Source organism: Cygnus atratus, chromosome 11, assembly GCF_013377495.2.
Source record: "Cygnus atratus isolate AKBS03 ecotype Queensland, Australia chromosome 11, CAtr_DNAZoo_HiC_assembly, whole genome shotgun sequence".
Lineage (NCBI taxonomy): Eukaryota > Metazoa > Chordata > Aves > Anseriformes > Anatidae > Cygnus > Cygnus atratus.
Window position 1 is genome coordinate 3,561,902 of NC_066372.1, and position 23,121 is coordinate 3,585,022.

The window sequence follows — 23,121 nt, forward strand, 5'->3', positions numbered from 1 at the left end:
ATGTAGAACTTTTCAAAATACAGCATTAAGTTCCTCTTTGATGCAGATGTCGATACAGCTATTTCGGAATTTCTGTTGATGATGTACAAATAAAAGAAGCCAGTTCATACCTTTATGTTGCCAAATTAACTCTGCAGTACTAATGGCAGTCAGGAGAAAAAAGAATAATTGGAAATCAACATTAATTTAAATCTAACGTTTAGTGGAGCAGCCAGAAATTTGAGAATTCATTAAAAAAGTAAATCTGTGAGGACTATTTTTCAGAGTAAAACTGCATGTTGATTAAAAATAGGAAGGAACAGTACTGACTCATACAAGTAAGAATGAGAATCTTATTGTATAATAAGATATAAAACACAGTGTATGAACTTTTATACAAAGTAGCTGCAGTTTAAGTCTTGCATTATCTCAATAAAGCCACATGCAGTCCTCTAGGGTTATTAGGGAGGGGGGAGAATAAAATTCTCCAAAGAGACTGAACTGTATATTTCAGATGCCACCTCTACCCATAAAAACATCTAGTCACATGCTATACACAATTTGCTTATGTGTTTATATTATAAGAGTCAAAATCCTAAATTCTACTTTCCGATATTTCTTTTTATTTGTTATAGGAACCACTGGCTTCTCTCGTTATTTCAATGAGGAGCTCTATTTTTGCTGTGAAGATTCAAGTTTGGTAAAAACATCATTCTAAACCCATTCAATTTTTTTTTCTGAATGAGAAGTAGCTCTAATTACCTTAAATAGTGATGTTGATAGACAAAAAAACACAAACAAAAAAGAGAAGGATTGGAGGGGAGATGAAAGAATGAGTTTGATTTCAGATATAAATTCTACATAGGAAGTGAAATTAGGGGTAAGTACATCTCCCAGTTTAACTTTTGAATCTGAAACTTGAAAATAGTCTGAAACTTGAAAACAGTGACACGCAGATAAGAGATGCAACGGATAGTATCATCAAGTATCTTATTAATCAAAAAATCATTCGTACTTTATTTCTTCACATGGTTTTAAACATGATTTGAAATCACTTCTGACTAAATCCACCTTTAACACTGGATGAGCAACAGACAGTTCAAAGACTTTTACAAGGAATAACCAACTACCTGTTATTAAGTTTTTACATTATATTTTCACGCTGAGAAGTCTAACCATGTTTTCCTAGTGATGTAGGAAGTTAAAACAATTCAAGTGATTCACCTATATGCCAAGTGATGCTGAGCTGCACAGAAAATGGTTAGTCTGGTCCAGGTGCTATATGCTGCAAACATTCATAAATCTGTTTTCAAGCTTTACTTTCACTTAAGGAGGATAATTCAGAAATATTCTATTTCCTACTTAGAATTTATAACACAGGAATATTTTGAGCAGGGATAACTGACTACAGAAATACTGTTGAATTCTGAAATCTCACTGGCCACTGAAGTAGTCAAAATAATAATTTTCACCGTTTCACCAGTTTTTCATTCATAATAAGGAATTAACTCAAGGGACAGGTCAACCTTTATTAAATTACAATTTGCAATTACATATTTGCTACCATTACCAGACAGAGGCGTGTTTTTTTTTTCTTTTCATTTATTGTACTAAAACAATAAATAACAATTGCCAATAGATGACTTTTCTATCCAAATTCTTGTCCTCCCTCCTAAACTCCTAGAAAAAGTGGAAAAAGTGGAAAAAGTGTAGTATCTGAGAGAAAACACAAAACTAGGTTCTAGCACAGGAATCACCACTCAGAACCACACAACAGCCATGGCTAACATAATTAGCCTTACTTCACTTACTCCTAATTACCATACCTGTTCCAGAAAAACATTTAGCTATACAGAGCCTTAAATTCTAGTAAATATTTAGAAATGCATTCACATGAAAATCCAGTCAACTGTTTATGGAAGTGTATATACATGAGCTACTTTAGCTACTACTTTTCAGTGAGCATCCTGAGGGCAAGGAGTAGTTGCAGAGTTAACAAGCACAATATTATGCTTTACCTGGCCAGTTTTGAACACAGGTATGCAAAAAATATGGGTTTAAATAAAGGGATGACTAATACCTCATCAGCACACACAACAGTGTTTCCACACTGTGAATCCTATATGGATTACATGTATGTACACACACTTTTCACACCGAGAAACTCCTCAGAAGGACAAACCTCCCTTAAAGTCTCAAGGGAACCCATCACAAACTCCCTCACCTTCTAGTAATCAACCCCCCAGCTTTGACCAAACGAAGTCTTCTCACTGTAACTCATTTTTGGTGAAGCATGGGAGGTGGGGGAATGGGAGGAAGAAAAATCTTTATATATTTATTTCTCATGTAGAAAAAAAAAGCTGTCTCTTACCAATAAAACAGAGTATAAAAACCAATTGAACAAATTTTTGCACAGCAATAACCATCATTGAAACAAATATCCAGAAAACAGTGATATTTTATTGCTAGACACATCGGTAAGCTCATTTAGATTGACCAGTTCTTCAACGAAATAATTTCTCTCTGCTGAGAACTGCTGATGAATAAGCAAAACTCAGCAGCTGTGATGCACTAAAACCCGCAATAAAAAAAATAAATCATATTGGATTTCAAGAGAACATTCTGTTAGTAGCTGAAAAAGAACAGCCTTCTAACTAATATTTGAATGAAACACTCTATTCTACATGCAAACAGCGGATACAGTGTAAGAACACTAGAATTTCAGAGATCAAGAATACCTGGAAAATGTAAGAACAACAACTGTATATAGAAACTGTATACAGTATATAGAAACAAGAATTTCGGTGGTTAGAATACAAAATCTGACTGTTCTTTGATAAATCAGTGAATTGAAGTTTCTAAAGCATGACATCAACCATGGCTACAGAATATCATATCTGGGCTATACTAAAGAACTAGCTTGTGTATTGCCTGTATGAAGCCTGGCTTTAGAATAAGACTACTTCAAGGGACTAGTGGAAGAGACAGCTTTGAGAACAAGAGATGAATCTACTAAGTGAAAACGCACACACATACCAAGCTAGAGATGGCTAGAAATTAAGAGAATTTTTTTTCTTTTTTTCTCATTATATAGAAAATGTAAGATCTGGGGGCCAAGTGAGTCTGAGGGAAGTTCAGCTCTGCATGTGTGTGTGTTTTGTTTTGAAATCCTACTAAGCTTGAAGTTTTTTGCTGCAGTTTGCTACGCATATTCACTTAATGTTATTTAGATCATTAGTATTTTTTTATATTAAGTTTTTAAAAACATTCAGGAAAAAATATTGCAATAAAGAAAATCATACAACTTCAGAACAGAAGTATGAAGTGACACACATCTGCATACATGGTAGTTGCATGCAGACCCTCAGTCTGTGGGCTGTACTTAGAGGTAACAAAATCAGTACCGTGGTTACATTTACATTAACATTTTGGTATGAAACAACAGCATGGTTTTGAGGCAAATTCCTTGACTGCTCCCACATACCGGTTTGGTTTACAGAACTGCTCTGGTGTATGGAAGGTGAGGAAACTGAATTGGAAGCTCTGATCCACGCGTGCACCAACCATGCTCCAGCTCCTAATGGAGTCCTCCAGAACCCAACCAAGAATGGATGTTTCACACAGCTCTAAAGTATGTGCACTGCATGGGCATTCTGTCCCGGGAACACCAGATTGGCCCAAAATAATGCCTTCACACCACAAGGCAAAGATGTAGGTTTCTCAGAACCAACTGCTTTGATCTACTCATCTGCTCCTACAGGACTAATTACTTGTTAATATCAACATAGCTATGTTGGCTTAAAAATTTTTAAAAAGTGTTTGAGGACTGAATACCTCTGGCGCTAGAGCTACAATACTCTAGATGTCTGTCTTAGAGGTCATAAAAATCAACGAACATATCAAATGAATAGTTTTAGCAGGAAACACAGAACAGGTTTATAAATTAAAATGACTTATCTACTTAAATACAAGGATAGGAGAATGTAGCACATAATATTCAATTAGAATTACAATGACTGTTGACCGATCTGTAGCTTAAAGATGAAGTTAGGTTCTAATACCTGAACCATTTTAGCCTCAATTCTTCAGTATGCATTTTAAATGAAAGTAAAATTTCAAATGATTTGCCACACTGCATGAGACTATAATAAAGAAAGAAAAAAAAAACAAACCCTTTCTAAAAAGTGAAGTAACCTACAGAGACTCTGAAAGCAGACAGTTTCCCCTTTTATTTTTAAAGCACTCTAAGTGCACCTATAAAAAATAACTGTAGTCATGTTTTGACTATGCTTTTCAAGGTTAAATCTGCATCAACAATTGTGAAAGACTACTAATTGGCAGAGGAGATTTCAGGCCACAGGACCTGAAGTAGTAATTTAGATTGATTACATGATGTATAAGTCTGCCCGCACTGCATGCCCAAAGCAATGTATTAGATCTCAGTTATTTTCCCAAACTGACATTAAAAATCCACAATTTCAATTCTATTTTACATAGATCTGTAATTGGTACAGTTACCCAACAAATTAAAGCTAATAATTTTGTTGAGTGTGCTTTCTAGAAACAACATGGGTCATGACACTGAATGAATCCCCATGAACTAACATGTTGGGCTGTATGTTAAAATTGCTTTCTGTTTTCCTGGAAATACTGTTAATTCATACTCAGTACTACACAAAATGCTTCTTTTAACACTCGATACAATTTATTTCTTGTTTTATGAATTTTGACTAATTTGCAGTTCAAGCATTACTAAGAACACATTTTGACATTTAGAACCTAAATTCTATGTGCCTTGTTGAGTAAATACATTATGACTGCCGTTCAAAAAATTTTATCGCAGAAAATATACATTATGAAAATATCAATTAAAATACTTTCACCCAATTACCTGAGAAATAACACAGCATGTGTTATTTTGCGTACTTGAATTTCAAGATGTAGCTGATCATTATATTTACCTTTTAAATGTTGGTGTTTCTGTTTTTCCTTCAGATAAACTAGGTCTTGAAATTTTCTGTAATAATTAATGATATTTCTTTTATTTTACATCCATGACCAATTGATTACAATAAAGTTGTAGAAACAAATTCACACCAACCTTCTCATACATCTGCTAGGTAGTAAAAATACTTAAATATATAATATATAATAAATATATATATAAAATATAATATATAATAAAAATATTTAAGCGACAAAATTAAGTTGTTTATTTTTTTTGGTCTGAGTATAACTATTTAACTATTAAGTGAATTCTGGTTTTACAATAAGAGGTTACTGTGTGTAACCTCTTAAATATTTAAAAAATGCATAATTAGTTTTACATATTATTAGTATATTTCGCCCCACAGAGATGGTGTATTTTATTTCAATGAAGACAAATTATTCAGCTAATATTTTGAAGTTGTATGTTACAGTTATTGTCTTCTAAAATACCCTTTACAACACTTCTGTCATACTTTGTTACATTTCTGTCCTACAAAACTCATATGATCCATACCAAGAAACACTTTTCAACTTCAAATTATTGTACTCTCCATGCCCTTCCCTACATTTTGGAGATTATTGATCTGTATTCGTCTACTGGCCTACTACAGAACCTCCTTAGGGTACTGAAAGAACTGGCGGAGGAGCTGGCCGAGCCGCTTTCCATCATTTATCGGCAGTCCTGGCTATCGGGGGAGGTCCCAGTTGACTGGCGGCTAGCCAATGTGACGCCCATCTATAAGAAGGGCTGGAGGGCAGACCCGGGGAACTATAGGCCTGTCAGTTTGACCTCAGTGCCAGGAAAGCTCATGGAGCAGATTATCTTGAGGGTCATCACACGGCACTTGCAGGGCAAGCAGGCGATCAGGCCCAGTCAGCATGGGTTTATGAAAGGCAGGTCCTGCTTGACGAACCTGATCTCCTTCTATGACAAAGTGACGCGCTTGGTGGATGAGGGAAGGGCTGTGGATGTGGTTTACCTTGACCTCAGTAAGGCTTTTGACACCGTTCCCCACAACATTCTCCTCAAGAAACTGGCTGCTCGGGGCTTGGACTGGCGTACGCTTCGCTGGGTTAGAAACTGGCTGGATAGCCGGGCCCAGAGAGTTGTGGTGAATGGAGTCAAATCTGGTTGGAGGCTGGTCACAAGTGGTGTCCCCCAGGGCTCGGTACTGGGGCCGGTCCTCTTTAATATCTTTATCGATGATCTGGATGAGGGTGTCCAGTGCACCCTCAGTAAGTTTGCAGATGACACCAAGCTAAGTGCGTGTGTCGATCTGCTCGAGGGCAGGAAGGCTCTGCAGGAGGATCTGGATAGGCTGGAGCGATGGGCTGAGGTCAACTGTATGAAGTTCAACAAGGCCAAGTGCCGGGTCCTGCACCTGGGGCGCAACAACCCCAAGCAGCACTACAGGCTGGGAGATGAGTGGTTGGAAAGCTGCCTGGCCGAGAAGGACCTGGGAGTATTGGTTGATAGTCGGCTGAATATGAGCCAGCAGTGTGCTCAGGTGGCCAAGAAGGCCAACAGCATCCTGGCCTGTATAAGAAGCAGTGTGGCCAGCAGGTCTAGGGAAGTGATTGTGCCCCTGTACTCAGCTCTGGTGAGGCCGCACCTTGAGTACTGTGTTCAGTTTTGGGCCCCTCACTACAGGAAGGACATGGACGTGCTCGAGCGAGTCCAGAGAAGGGCGACGAAGCTGGTGAGGGGTCTGGAGAACAAGTCTTATGAGGAGCGGCTGAGGGAGCTGGGCTTGTTCAGCCTGGAGAAGAGGAGGCTCAGGGGCGACCTTATCGCTCTCTACAGTTACCTTAAAGGAGGCTGTAGCGAGGTGGGGGTTGGTCTGTTCTCCCACGTGCCTGGTGACAGGACGAGGGGGAATGGGCGAAAGTTGCGTCAGGGGAGTTTTAGGTTGGATGTTAGGAAGTACTTCTTTACCGAAAGGGTTATTAAGCATTGGAACGGGCTGCCCAGGGAGGTGGTGGAGTCACCATCCCTGGAGGTCTTTAAAAGACGTTTAGATGTAGAGCTTAGCGATATGGTTTAGTGGAGTACTTAGTGTTAGGTCGGAGGTTGGACTCGATGATCTTGAGGTCTCTTCCAACCTAGAAATCTGTGTCTGTGTCTGTGTCTCCTTCTCTACACACCATCGTCCTCTGCTCTGCCCAAGGAACTCTGAGGAAAGGAAGACTTCTTGGCTTAGCTCTCTGAATTTTATACGCTATATTCTAAACAACCTGAATCATCAATTTATATTTTTGGTTCTTCAGCACCCTGCTTGTTCTTTGACCTCCTGCTACCTATTCCCACAGGTCAGGGTGTACACTGCACTTCAGCTGACTCCACATGACAGAGGAAAAAATGATGAACATAGTTAATGCAGTTACTGGCAGATCCTGACAGGGTTGATGAATAAAATGTCAAGCACCTGCATGCATCAAACTAGCAAGCACTTGTCCTGGTTTCAGGTAGGACAGAGTTAATTTTCCTCCTAGTAGCTGGCAGGGTGCTATGTTTTGGATTAGAATGAGAAGAGCGCTGATAACATGCTGATGTTTTAATTGTTGTAGAGCAGTGCTTACACCAAGCCAAGGACTTTTCAGCTTCTCGCTCTGTCCTGCTAGCGAGCAGGCTAGGGATGCAGCAGGAGCTGGGAGGGGACAGACCCAGGACAGCTGACCCAAACTGGCCAAAGGGGTATTCCATACCATCTGACGTCATGCTGAACAATATATAGGGGTGGCTAGCCGGGGTTGGGGGCCGGCTGCTCGGGGATAGGCTGGGCATCGGTCAGCAGGTGGTGAGCAATTGCATTGTGCATCACTTATTTCGTACACATTATTACTATTAATACTATTATTATTATTATCATTATTATTATTATTATTATTGTTGTTGTTATTCTTTTCCCTGTCTTAATAAACTGTCTTTATCTCAACTCACAGACTTCACTTTCCCGTTTCTCTCCCCCATCCCGGAGAGGGAGGGGGGAGGGTGAGCGAACGGCTGTGTGGTGTTTGGCTGCCAGCTGGGCTAAACCACAACAGCACTCCATGGGATCTTGGAAAAAAATAACCAGAAGTTCCCCAGTGAAAGGCAGCTCACCTTTCTGCGAGATCCTGGTTCAGACTTCATGTCCAACTTGAGAGCTAACACCAAAACGCCTGTTTTGTCTGTATTCTCCACCTTCTCCAACCATGACTATGGTGGTTTTCCATGCCTTTTTTTCATCCTTTTTTGTTGTATTTTTTAATGAAAACCAAAATTATGGAACATAATTTTGTGGAAAAAAAAATACAAATTTCATAAACATGTGGTTCCCATTGAGCTTGCAGGAAATGCATTCCAAACCTTGTATGTGATGCAAAAGTATGAAAGATGGAAAGTAAAGGCAAAACACATCTAAAGTGGTAATGGAATCTATGGACAGAAACGATGCTACTATTTTTGTTTCAGAATCCTTTTGCTGAACAGCACTGAATAAAGATGGACAGGCTTATCACACTGCTACATAATCTTTGCTTCTGATACAAAACTCTTCCACTTTAGAGAATACGCAAGCAACATTACAAGAGAACTCTTTACTAGGTCTGAGGACTTCTCTTGCTCTCTAACTGGATGGAATTTCCATAACAAATTGCCCTTTTAGAAAGCCAACACAAAAGACAACTTGTTACACAAGAAAGTTCTGTAAAATCTAAATCCAAAGACGATGCTTTTGCAAAAAGTTGTGTATATACTGTGAGATCATCCAGCTTTCTGTTAGGCAGAAAGCATGAGGAAATTTGTACACATGGCTAGAAGGAAAGGAATTCAGGCCTAAAGAGGCATTTCCAGAGATTTTCCTCTATAAAGAAATGCAAATAAAAAAGTCAAAAAGTTACAGTTCACAATCAACATTTACACATTTCTCAGGTTATATTTCAGGTCAATTTCTGGGTTCACTGAAGATACATACATAAGGCAACTAAACCATTCCTTCACTGGAATCTGGCGTACAAATCAACCAAATTGGACTGACTAAAATTTTGAAATCGTTGTGTGGCAGACATAATAAAGATGTCCCTCCACCACTGCGATACCTTTTTGTGGTAAAACACAGAAAGCTAGCTCTTTGCACTACGCATATCTTCGGAACTCCATGAAATAGTAGTGTATGTATAGTTAAAATAGAATTGTCTTGCATCTTCAAACTAGTTACGAAGTTCAGAGATATTGTTTAGACTGTGTGGAGAAAAGAAAAGACATTACTTCCAACTTAGCTTCTCTCTCTAGAATGGAGATTTTGGTCTTTAACCTAGTGGATAATGAATTAAGATTCAATGTCTTCAATAGTGTATGGTTAAAACACAGATAAAACGGATGAAGATGCTTACAGTATGAAAGCAACTTGGTAATCTGAAATCAGTTTACAAAGCTTAAACTTCATTTTGAGCTTAAATGTACTTCAGAGCTCCAGAAGAGCGTTTCAAGATTTCAGAATGTATTATTATTGGCTATACAAAAATTATATGATAAATTTGTTTCACGTAACCTGTTCCAGTTGTATCACCTCATGAATATCAGCAGTCTTAAGAAAGTTACTGGTACTTTTATGGTAGAATTTACTGCAATTTTATGTGAGGAATAACCTCCTCCTTACCATAAAGGCCTTTTAAACAAGAACTGAAGATTTAAGACCCGAAGTGATAAATTTGTTGAAACGTAGTCTTTAAGAAGTGTATAAAGCTACACTCTGAGCCAGATTATTTATTTATTTATTAAACATCTACCACAACCCAACTACCCAGAACAAAGTTGCAGTTTACTTACAGGGCAATTGAAAAACTTTGCAACTGACCTCCAACTGCAACTTGGAGGAGATGCTTCCTTCAAAATACCTTCACGGGTACAGTCCATATATTAGATGAGCTATTAATTATTTAAATCTATTGACTTCTAAAACCACATTAATTAAACAACTTATCACAACATCACTAAAATTGATTTTCTGTGTTTATATAAGTAAATGCTACTGCAGAGATAGCAAGATGTATGTCTCCTAAAAAAACTTGTTAAGCCATCACTTCTAGTATAAAATCTAACCTTTCAAATATTTCCTATAAAAAACTGAACAACCCCCTCAAAATTGGCAATGCCTGTATCATCTTCGTTATTGCTGCATTAAAGGCAAACACTCTGCTGCAGTACAGTGCTGCCTCTGTTATATTTAAATAATGTTATAAATCATAAATTAAATTATTCATGACCTCACTGAGTGTTAATGGCTGTCTGCAAATTACAACATGCTTGACAGAAGAAACACCTTTATCAACTCAAATTTTATGAAAAACGTATACTAATATTAGGTACCACATCTATTTTGCTACATTAATCCAAGAAAAAGCAGTGCTAAAAGCGGACCCTTTAACGAATTTAACACACACTTTCAGCACACCATGTATGCCTTCAATTAACATTAAAGGTCTAGCAGGTAAGCAACAACTTGGACTGTGGTATAAACAAATATTTACATCTTAATTTGCAATAAACGATGGCAAAAATAACTAGGAAAAAAGTCTGTTTTACAATAACTGCTATTTTAGCACTGTAACAATGTTCATCTAATTACCAGTAAGAACAATGATCATCGTAAATCAAATAACACATTTATTGGGTCAGAGACTTGAAATGCTCTGAGTCATGACTAGCAATACTGGTAAAAGATTGTGCAACACCAGATATTTAACTTAGCTTTACTGCTTTAATGATTTCTGTGCAAGAATTTAAACAAGTAGGTTGGAAACTGTAATTTGTCTAAAAACAAACACTATTCACTTCTGAAAAGGAAGAACAATTTAAATGCAAAGAAATCAGACACTATGGGACATGCTGTTCATAGAATAACAGAACAGCTTGGGTTGGAAGGGACCTTAAAGGCCATTTAGTTCCATCCCCCTGCCATGGACAGGGATGTCACCCACTAAACCAGGTTGCCCAGGGCCTCGTCCAACCTGGTCTTGAACACCTCCAGGGATGGGCTTCCACAGCTTTGTTGGGCAAGAGAAGTATTTGTTCTTGTTGTTTGAGTAAATTAAGTTTTGCCACCAAAATAAACAGGTATGAACTGAATCCAATAACCATACATTGCTGTAAATATATTATAAAAAATAGTTTACATGATCAAATTATGATAGACTTCTGTGGCTATCTTTCTGTAGCTTAGAAAACAAATTTAAACTGGATAGTTTACACTGTTTTCAAAGTGAACAAAGTTTATAACATTTTGTGATAACTACATCTTTGTTAATATGGTTCACCTTGAATTACTGATACATATTCTCAACCTTACTTCTGTTTAGGAATAGGTTTTAGAATTTAGTTCCTTCTAATTTGTAATTAACAAGTTTCATAAGTGGATACTGAACCACAGAAGACTAACATCCTGTGATGTCCCTAACACTTTTACAAGAAATCTTAAATGTTTGGGGCCTAACAGTTCAGTTTCTGAAGAGTTCCATCTCCCGTAGTTCACAAAAAGCAACAAAGGCAATGTACTTTCTTACATATCTGGAGCTGCCGTACTTCTGGAAAGAACCTTAAGAAAGTAACACAAAGTCTGTGACCATCTCTGGTAAATACAGACTGTTGGTCCACAATTTTGAGCAATTTTGAAACCTCTCTACAACTCCCCAAAGATTCTTTATCGTACATAGAAATAAACTTCAATTTAAGAACAATGAAAAGTGACTCCTGATTATCAATCCCTCAAATAAAAATTCCCCCAAGATGCAGCAGCTGAGGACAAAATTTCAGCTTGACTGAGATAGTTAATAGGAAGTAATGGCCACAAAACCAAAGAGGTTCAGGCTTTGACTACAGAGTAAAAGACAGGTAATTAAGAACATTCCTTTAGATGCTTTAAATCTAAAGTCAGGTTGATCTGAAACTTTGTTTGATATACAAGGAATCACCTTGTGCTAATGGAACAAATTTAGAGTCATTGAAAAAAGCAGACTGTAAGATGCATAATCCAAACATAGATAAGGGTATTGTCCTTATTTCCGAAATTCATGTAGTCTCATAGCTTTGCCTGCCTTCACATAATAAAATGTACATTTGTGCACATACAGAGCTCAAATCATGAACCACTGTCTTCCCAGTGATCTGTCATGTTTTCCTACAGTCACATAGCTGTTCCAGCAGCTCTTTTGGGTAAGCAGTACTGAAAAACCAGCTCGAATCATTCACCAAACATACCCTTCCTGTCCATTCCTAACCAAAACGAACTTTTCCTAGAAAGCAGTAGCCCCAGCTGGAGCTAACAACTTTGTGTTATCTAAGTGGCTCATGGTACCTTCCAGCCACCCAGCTCAACTATACACAAGGATTATAAACATAAATTGCTTATAAAAACAATATACATAAACTTCAAAACAGAGTACCAATCTTCTGTAATTTGCAGGAAATTCCTAGAGAACATTTCTGAAAGCCACAAAAATCTGTAGTCACACTCCTGTTTTGGTTGCTGACAAAAACCTGAATGAAAGTGTAATATCACAGATTTAACTTCCTCTGAGTTACAACAGCATGTTCACAATGAAAACATGATCCCACTACGCTTTTTTGAATGCTATTGTGACAAAACAGAAACAAGTCCTGCAAGAAAAACTTGTGCTATGTAACTGATGGTTGAAATTGAACAACAGCATGCAAGACAGAACATATCTTCTGTCAGAATAAAAAGAAAAAGCAGCAAAAAGAACAAGACTTAGGAGTACTGATTGACTGTGCAGATGCTTAATCACAACGTATGCATAAAAGACAAACTGATGATGAGATCTTTGCTGTTACTAGCAATAACACAGTGGCTGCAGAAGCTCACTATCTCCAAAACTGTTGTTGTTTCTGTATGAAAAGTGAAGAGGACAAAAATATCAGTCAAAACAGATTAATCTTGTGGAGTTTGATTATGCAGAAAAAGAAAGTGCTGCAAATCAAGACCAACTTGTATTCATCAGAAATCTCTTATAACTAGGAGGTAGTAACAATGACTAATGTCAGAGTAAGATTATCTACTAAGCTCCCTGGAAGCCACTGAATTAGAGATTCAACCAAGAAATAAATCCACTGTAAGCATGAGGTTAAATTTGTAGGAATGCTAGATGTTCATCATGACAAAATGAAAGCTCATCATATATTCAGACAACTTGTTGATGGATAAACTTGCCACAGATTATCTACAACTACAGATGAAGTCAGAAGCAGTGAAATCAAAATCAGCAGATGTCTTAGCAGCTTGAGTAGAGCATCCTTGAAGATGAGAGATGATACCAAAAGAACAAGGTGTGAATGAACTGTGGCTGCTCCACCCTCAATAAATATATCTGCTTCCATCGCATGCTTTCCTCCGACACCATTTAGGAGCAAAAAGAAGTTTAGCCACTACAGTAAAGCTAATAAATTCCTTTGGCCAAGATTCAGTTTATGCAGTTATGTGTGATAGAAAGCATATTTACTACTGTATATGGCAAAGTCACTGGCAGACAAAATGCAACTTATTTGAATATTAAACAGATCAGGACTTGTATGTTTTAGTGAATACCCAAAGAGAATGACAAATCCCTTTACTTTAAAGATCTAAGATCAAGTTCAGAACAAAATGGGCTTTGGTGCTAGCAGGTATACATCCTCATTTATACACTACTCTAGCTTTGGATGATACTGACAGACTTGAGGAGACAATGAGCAGCAAAGAAATACTACATCACATAAAGGAAACCACTGGTAAGCCTCTCTTCCAAGGAGTATTGCCCCCAAAAGCTGTAAGTTAATGCTGCAAAGCAGAGAGTAACAACACAGAAGAGCCTTTGCCAGACTACAGTACTGGGAGAAAGGACCAGACCTGCTGCCTAAAAGGCGAAAAAAAAAAAAAAAGAAGAAAAAGAAAAAGAAAAATACCACAGCTTCAATGCATGAAGAAAAAAGAAAAGGTCTGGCCAGATGCTTGTTCGCTTACATACCAAAATAATCCCAAGCTCGACTGGGTTCAATTTGCTGCTCCACAATGATGTATCAGTGAGCCAAGGCAGTATACGATACCTGCTCACTTTCAACTCCCCTGCAACAAAAATGTCTACTGTCAGTTCATATAAAAATATGTTAATGTTGCGCAAAGCAGAGAGTTGAGAAAAGAAAGAAGAGTGCTCGCATAGTTATGAAGACTTATTCCCTCAGCACAAGGTAGATCACTAAACAACAAAAAAAGACAACTTATGTAGAGTAACAATTTAAAAAGAAAATCCTGCTGGAACATCTCCAGCTAGGTTATTTGTACTACTAATGACAGGACTCTGGTCCAAAGACAGGTGTCATCAACACTAAACAGAGCTTGTAGAACATGTTTGGTCATTAGCAATAGAGATGAGCTTTACAACACATACTGATAGTCTTATACATCACAGAAGATATCAAGGTCTGAAAGATGCAAGAGAAGATCCAAAAGCTTCCAAGAATGTACTATGTGTGTTATCGTGTCCAATGATGGTTATTCTGCAGAGTCCCATAAACAAGTTACACCTCATCAAAGTATAGGTCAAGGAATGGGAAGAAACATTCATAGATCACTGAGAAAATACATGGCAAACGTTATGAGTACTGTTTACAGGTTCCTCTTCCGAAGCTAAATGCAGAGCACCATGAACATTTATTTCTGTGTTTACTCTGTACTGCAAATAATGAATAGAAAAATCTGCTACAGAGATACGCTCATGCTTTTAGGTTCAGCAATGATACATTCTTGTCCAAACTATCAGAGACTTATACAGAAAAGGACAAGATCTCCTGAGATTAACGTCTATCAACATGTCAGTTTTAAAAACCACAGATATATCAACTCATGTAGAACCATTAACTAATCTTACAGCAACATCAGAGCTCCCAAAAACAATAGCTATCTGCATCTACCCTAATCTAACACACTAACACAGCTTGCAGAAACAAACCTGTACATATTTTCAACTCTACTTCAAATCTCTTCCTTTGGTGCTCACCAACCTGTTTCTGTCTAATGTTATATTAATATACTTCACATATTTAACATCCTTAAAATACTATCACGACACTTCTACTGTATTTTCAAGAGAGTAAGGTCCTCGTGCAGTACTGACAGCTTGCCACAAACATACCTCTTTCCCCACCATTCAATACACCTATAATCTTTCCTTACACGTAGTCCAGCACGTATTAATTCCAAATACCTGTTGACAGCTCCAAGTAGAAAAAACGAAGGTTGTATCACAACTCAACACTTCTTATGTTTCCTTTGTTTGAGTTTAACCAAAATCCAAACTGTTTAAGAAGACAAGCCACCCCGGATTAATCAGGGGATTATAGCTCACCCTCTTAAATGACTCTTCCCAGTGTTTTGCCCGATTTCAATATTTAGTGCTCCAAAATCAGAAGTTTCATTTTTTTCTTAAATGGCTTTTTGGAATGGTTTCCTAAATTAACTTCCTTCTCCCGTCCATTCTTCCCAGAACATCTATTCTTTTAAATAATGTCTATTATTCATTCCATCAGAACATCATTTTTATTCAACTACATCACATGTTAAGCAGTTACTAATAGAGATTTGAAGTTTGCAGCATAGATTTTGCTCTACTATTACTCATAACTGAAGAAAACATTTCTATGTTTGGATCAGATGAGAGAGTATTCCAGTATCTCCTCTTACTGGCCACTTTATGGAAAATAAGAAAGAAAATATTTAATGTACAGTTATGAAATCATAGAATAGTTTAGTGTGGAAGGGACCTGAAGAGTCATCTAGTACAACCTCCCTGCCATGGGCAGGGACATCTTTCCTTAGATCAGATATAACTTACTGGGGATATTTGCAACACTCACTGAAGGTTGATTTATGCTCAGAGGCATAAGAAATTCTCTTTGTTGGAAAAGTCCTCATGCATGAGAATCTCTAATCCCTTTTAGAGACAGCCTCCTATAGGCTATATGGAGTCAATGACACCTTGTTGTTAAATATGGGTTAAACTGTTTTCTTTCACCTTTTTAAAGTTTCTTTCTTTGCAGTCTAATCAACATCTTTATTCCTGCATTTAGAAAAGAGTTTAGAGAGAACTCGTGTTTGTTTCAACTGACACACCTCTGAACCTTCCATTAAGGCATAAACAGTTTCACAAGATATATTGTAAAGCCTCAGGTACTATTCCAGTATAATCAAGGAAGGGCTTAGCATGTATGATTCTTTTAAGGTTAAAAAAATCCCAAACCTTACAAACAAAAGCTCCACAATACTGCAGGTTCTTTTCCAAATCCTTAAAAAATTGAAAGCCAAAATCCCCATATTAATTTTTCTTTGCAAATCATTAAAAATTAATGAGACAGCATACCTTTTATCATTTACTCATTACATCATTTAGAAAATAATTTCTAAATAATTTATCCTACTTCCATAAAGGTCACAACTTTTTTTTTCTTCTAATATTTATAACAAAATTATGTGAAGAACAAACACTCATTTAATATAGTTAGCAATAAAAGTAAGTTCAATTTACAGTCCCACTAGGCCTAGACTCATAAGTCAGGATTGAAAAGTTCTAATACTGCAAGAACTGTTTATTTTTCATGACTTCAGTAATCACTGTCTCCCCATTCCTGCAATTCTGGATGTGTTCAAGAGCAAAAAGCATTAAGTAAAGCAAGGGCCTCTCATACATTTTCTATTCTAATGAATTCAGAAGAAACCCAAGTTCAAAGTGCAAATTTTGGCCATCTGTCACTGAATTAATAGGAAAAAAAAAAACAAACATTGAGTGGTAAAACAAAACTTACTCAGATACTTGTTCAGCAGTTGGCAAATCTACAGAAACTGAAAATAAAAAAGAAAAAATTTAGTTAAAAACACTTTAATATACGTGGAAATACACAAGTACTCATTTTCAAATCTAAGCACATAAAGATAACTGAAAAAAGGACTGCTATAACAAAGACATCCTCATGTAAGTATTTATATTTATGTATGCTACATAGAAAGCTACATATACTCACCATTCTCTATAATAACTTGACAAGTATGAGTGTGGCTTTCACTCAGATGTGTGGCCATGCTATCTAAGCCAGAACCATCAGTCAGAAAATCGCAGTTAAGACATACTACAGTCACACCTCTAGAGAAAACAAAGTAAAAAGTACATATCAACACAACATACTTACGGTTTTCTTAACTTACAGCTACTGGACAGACTATACAGAAAAATTGCTTTTGCAACTTTAGATGAGGCGACTCACAGAAGTATTCTTACTTTTTATACTGCAACTAGCACCTGGAATTTTCAGTCATCGACTAGGATATCTTCATTCTCGATGTAGTACAAAGAATACCACTTCGGACAGGACTTTATCTGTAAAGTTTGAGTTTCTTGGTTCTCCCACCTACCTCTCCTTTCAAACTTTGCACATTGTGAATAATTGGAAAACAGAGTTGGAAATACTTTTTTAGAACTGCCTTGCATTGAGAAAGAAGTCAACAAATTTGGACAAATTTTTGTTACAAGAGAGAACACTGCTAGTAAAAGAGCTAGTATTTTCACTTTTCTGCTCTAACTTGAGTAAGTCTAGAAATTCAAGAGGACCTAATCTCATTTAAACAATTAACTCACTATCAAAAACTAAAAACATAATGTTCTGTAACTGAAAAAAGCTGAATTACCGTAGCTCTTCTGAATGCTTCTTGTAGATCCAAAATCTTTTACTTGGACGAGCACTGTGAAAACTAAATATAAGAAAACATTACCACTTAAACTAGTTTTCTTGAGTACATCTCCACATAACCCCTACATACTGTACATGGTACTGCAATTTGTTTATGACAAGGCATGAAAATAGAATATTCAACTATTGACCTAAATTACTCTAAAAAAATAAACTAATGAAATTTTACAGGCTTCTGAATCTCACCTCCAGCTCAAAACTGGTAAAACCAAAAACAAACAAAAAGCCCACATTGCTGTGTTCAAGAGCAGAAGAGACAAACAACCTCAAGAACATCTAGCATCTCTACTCCTTCTGAGCTCTTTAGTAAATAATTAGTTTGGGAGGGACAAGACTTAGTTTTTTAGCATAGTACTGCTTGCATGTAGTTATATTACTTCCATTCGCATTTTAGGTCTGGAAGCACCGTAGCTGAAGCTACACAGAAAAGCTATATGGTGAAGAAGCTTTACTGAACTCAAGCTTCCTAAAGAGATAGATTTAAATAAGATAAAAATCACATCTTCAGAAAAACCTTAAGTTATTTCACATGCAGGTTAGGTATGTGCCAACACTGTACTCTCATATGAAACAAAAAGCAAGCAGCTGAGTACAAAGGCTGCTGCAGAAACATCCTCCCTGTAACAGCCTTCTTTCTCATCACCCCTTGTTCCTTAGGTGGTGATAGGAGCTGCAAGAGGTAAAGTAGGGGGGCAACAGTCAAGACTGCATCAAGGAAATAAATGACAGGAGACTGGCTTCCCAGAGACCATACAACAATTAATCATTATTTGTTAAGTTTGACTGAAATAATTATGAAAGATCTCACAGAAACTCTTGAAGCAAAAATAGAATACCGTATGAACAAGAACATCGGATTTAGGCCCTCAATAAAAAGTGAAAATCCAACCTTACACATGCCCCTGTTGGTCCTATGACACAATTAGAAATTCAGTTAATACACACATTTAACACAATTTATATGAATTTTAAAAGTATTTGATAACCCAATTAAAATTGCGTAGAGTTCTTACCTCATCATGTGATTCACATAGGCTTTGCTACAGCTAGTATTGTATCTGCATAAACTACAATGGACATATGTAGGAAAGTGGTTTGCAAAATCCTTTATTTCTGAGTAACATTCAATGCATTTGTGAGCTCCCAAACGATACCTAACAGTAACATGAAAAAGTTGATAGTTAACATCAACACTTTAGAACATAACTAGTTCAAACTTTTTGCTTTAAGTCTTTTAACAGTAAGAAGCAAAGAAGAATTCAAAAAATGTATCAGTTAAATATTTATTATGGGATATGTTAGTACATATGAAGAAAACGTTTTTTTCTTTAATTATTAACATCATGACTTTAATAAAAAAGTGCAAGTTAATGTAAACATCTGTTATTGGGCATTTCTGTAAACAAGATCCTGCAGATGAGAACCTCCAATTTCAGCTGCTAGCATTATCTTTCCATACTTCAAAAGGATTTCAAAGAAATGCTTCATTTGCCACAATGAGCACAAGAGCATGTGGTTTTCCTGTCACCCAAAATCCTCTGCAAGCTTTGAAATATCTATAGATCAAGAATATAATCCTGCTCTTCCCCAGTTTTGCTGGCTATTTTTGGATGTCTTAAAGAGCTACATTTTGTGAGTATTGGCACCTTACTGAAATGGAGGCATCCATAACCTTTGTCAAAGACAACTACGAATTCATGCTAGGCAATGAAATTATTTTCAAGTCCATAAAACGCCCATTAAATTATTAACAAGGATTGCAAAAACCATTACACTGTAAATACAAAGAGAGCATTCTCCCCACAGTCTGCATTTACTTTGACTCTTTTGTTAGCTCCCCAAATTAAGGTACCTTCTAGGACAGACAAGACTTCATCTTTTGAATAATGGGTTCAAATAAAACCCTTTAGAAGCTGAAGGAGGAAAACACTTTTCCCTCCATAAGAAAGCTTGCAAAGAACACCCCAACAGATGTATTCCCCCGCCAAAGGCCACTTTTAATGTAAATCTGCCTGGTGTATCAGTATTCGAATCATCTGGGGCTCTGTGCAGAGAAAGATTCTAAATTTAGAATAGAATACATGTCAGAGCATCTGTTCTTCCACCATGAAGTCCACCAGCCAAAAAATTATGAAGAATGAAGATTCAGAATCATAATCACAATACCAACACGTGGAAAGTTTATGAGTCTGCGCTTTCTGCAAAATGGAGCGGTCAAATGTTCCGTATTGCTATATCGTGAGTTACTAAAAAATTAATGAAATGACCACTTATATTCAAAGCATACTTACATATATTTTAATGCTAATATTTTACCTTAGATTATGCAGTGCTGTATTTGTAACTTTTTTTTTTTTGCTGTTGGTCCATGCATTTTGCTTCTTCGATGTAGCTGATGGTTTTGATTTTGCTTTTGACTTATTTGTATTAGATCTGTTATGATTTCTAGTGGTTGTATTTTTAGCCTTAGGTGATAGCTGAAATGTGGATGTACTCGTACTAACAGAAGATCCTGATTGAAGAGATCCAACAGATGCTCGAATAGTAACCTAGAAGTATGAAATTAAAAGCTTTTCTATTTAAACTTTTCAAGTTCCCATTTCTGTTTACATCAAAGTTTGAGCCATTTTAGGAGAGAAATAACAATTTCACATAGCATATGAAATTCCCCTCAGTAAAGATTGTCTCAAAAAAGAGTAAATACTGTTGACTAGAGTAAACTTAATCTCAACAGTCCACTGGATGCTTAAAAAGCTTGTTTTTCTGGAAATAATTAGCCATGACAAAGAACACTGCTCTCTCTTCAGACCTGCAACTGTCTACATCCTGCTCTCAAAACAAAACAAAACCCAAAACCAAACAACAACAAGAACAAGTAGCAGCAGAAAAGAAACAGAAAGGTCAGAATAATAAAACCTGCTAGGAAGAGTATCAAACAAACCTATCAATTCCTGGATTAAAAAAAAAAAAGTGTCTTGTTGCCTCATGATTAGCCAATCTACTTACTCCAGATAACTTTCTGAAGAATGAAACAGAACAACAATACATATCACCAGGAGGAAACCATGAACTGTTCCTAACAATTCTTGCAAGAGGAAGTGATTTTTTAGTTTTAGAGGCAGAAGAAATTTCTTTGCTTTGGACAAGAAAGGAGAAAAGCATCTCTTTCTAATTTCACCCCTTTCCCTACCGATGCATTTTCTTCATTTGCCCCTCTACTTTTCCTATATAAACACTTACCTTTGTTCCAGGAGGCAATCCTTCTAACTGTTTAGGTTTTCTAAATGTTCGGTGATGCTGAGTCTTGTGATCCATTTTTTCTTTGCAAGTCAAAAATTGCAGTCTGCACTTAGTGCAACGGTATATTCCTTTTTTCTTAAAAAAAAAAAAAAATATATATATATATATATAGTAAGCAGGAATGTCATGATAAACAAAACTATAGCCCTAGAATGTCTCAAGGAATGGTCATCTGATTTTTAAAAATTAACCTGATAAACTCTTAATAATATTGTACAAAGACAAGACAACTGTAAAGCAGTATTATTATGAGATGAGAAGGAATCAGAGGTTGACAGTTAAAGTAAGTCAACACAGTACATCACAATCTTTTCTCTAGTTAAATCACTGACAGCCTTGCTATTAACTTCAAGAAAAGTAGAACATATCACTATGACTTGGTGAAGAAACCAAGTAGCAGAGAGATTCTTTCAAGAATATTCAGAGATTTTTAAACAGGGAACTTCTGTCATATAAAAACATGACAAAGTCTAACAATTCACTTAAAGACTTCTCAAAAGAAGAAGTTATAAGGCTTCATCCTTTATTAACTGTTCTTATCCACTAACAACTATACAAATCAGTTCTATTTGTTGTTGTTGTTGTGTATTTTTTAGGGAGAGATTCATTATATATTTATTTAGCATTTTTCAATTAAGGATTGAAAAATATCTGCTTACCTGATGCCTCATGTAATGATGCATATACGGTGCTCCAATTTTTATTACTTTGAGGCAAAATGGGCACAGCAAATGTTTTGTATTTTCATGAACTGTCCTGAAATGTGTTTCTACATCAGAAAAAGCTGAGGATCTGTAGTTGCATACCTAAAATAAGAAGTTTGACTTTTATGTTAAAAGTTTATTGACAGTAGAGACAGCGAGTGTTTATGTGGGGGGGTGTAATCTAAATACAAAACAGTCACTCTGAAATACCTGGCAAACATACGGCATTTCACCTGGCTTATGATTGTCCTTCATATGTTGCAAAAGAACTTGCTCTGTTTCAAAGGATAATTCACAGATTTTACAAATAGCTAGAAAAAGTGAAAAGCAAGAAAAATACAGTAGAAAATTAGCCTGGGATCAAAAGCAAATCAATACATATATATATGTGAACAGTGAACTCTATAAAGGTAAAAGAATCTAACAATCTTTCTACTTCTCAGGTTAAACACTCTGCACAACTTCAGGAAGCCCGTAGCGCAAGGCCCCTAAACAACATGAACTCTTGGAATCAGGGGCTTTCAATAAAAAAAACAAAGAGCCTGCCTCCACTCCCTCTCCCCCAGCTTTTAGAAATATTTTTTCCAGATACATTGTTCTGACATAAGTTGAATGACTGCCAAGCTTCTGTATTAAACCTCATGATTATTGCTCTTAAAGTACAATATCTTTATTCTGAGGTTATTAACCATCGAAAGTCAGAAAATATCTAAAAATTCTAGGTCACAAAAAGGTTCAATGTGATACAAGTCAACTTACTAGACGACTCATAAGGCGTGTGTGTACTTTCAATGTGGCACTGCAGCTGAAATGGGGTGGGAAACTGACGGTAACAGTGCTGGCAGGTGGTATGACTTTCCCAGCTTTCACTGCTCTGCTTCTCAAGCTCTAAGTGATGCTTCATGTGGTTCATAAACCTTTGAATGATAGTGAACAGGTGCAAAAAGCTGCATTTTAACACTATCCATGACATATCCCACGCAAAATGCACACGAACCCTTAGAAACACTGCTCGGAAAGCACTTCTCAATTTCAAGAAGTTAGAGGAGGAAGTGTTCATTTAAAACAAACAAACAAAAATCAATGAAGTTAAGCAAACTGACTATGCTGGAAATCACGTCTCAAAGCTAAAAAAGATATCTTGACTATTACAAGGAATATGCAACATGTCTGAAACATGCTCTAAATCTGAGTAATCTATTGCATTTTTCATGTTTGTTTAGCCTAAATTCCGGTCTTGAAATACACAGAAATTGTCAAAGGCAACAGCAACAAAACATGCCAACCATTCAGACCTCACCACCACCAGAGGCTCAAATCCACATTCTGAAGCAAGCAGAACTATAGCTCTGCTGAAAGCTATTAAGTAGTAAGACCACA

General features: G+C 36.6%; 1 protein-coding gene across 12 annotated transcripts in view; it reads right to left on the bottom strand.

The window, feature by feature from the left end:
• Window positions 1–23,121, bottom strand: part of ZNF280D (zinc finger protein 280D) — a 54,257-nt gene that overhangs the window by 5,450 nt on the left and 25,686 nt on the right. For 9 of the 12 annotated variants that reach the window (XM_035553921.2, XM_035553918.2, XM_035553914.2 and 6 more), the window contains 9 exons: window positions 22,501–22,658; window positions 21,952–22,052; window positions 21,697–21,843; window positions 20,978–21,112; window positions 20,054–20,286; window positions 18,751–18,891; window positions 17,676–17,738; window positions 17,015–17,133; window positions 16,799–16,835 (listed from right to left, as the gene is read on the bottom strand). In XM_035553921.2, coding sequence (XP_035409814.1) covers window positions 16,799–16,835; window positions 17,015–17,133; window positions 17,676–17,738; window positions 18,751–18,891; window positions 20,054–20,286; window positions 20,978–21,112; window positions 21,697–21,843; window positions 21,952–22,052; window positions 22,501–22,658 — 1,134 coding nt within the window. Of the gene's footprint in view, window positions 1–4,940; window positions 4,997–16,798; window positions 16,836–17,014; window positions 17,134–17,675; window positions 17,739–18,750; window positions 18,892–20,053; window positions 20,287–20,977; window positions 21,113–21,696; window positions 21,844–21,951; window positions 22,053–22,500; window positions 22,659–23,121 lie in introns of all 12 variants that reach the window. The other 3 variants (XM_050712915.1, XM_050712916.1, XM_050712917.1) reach the window with 1 other exon arrangement.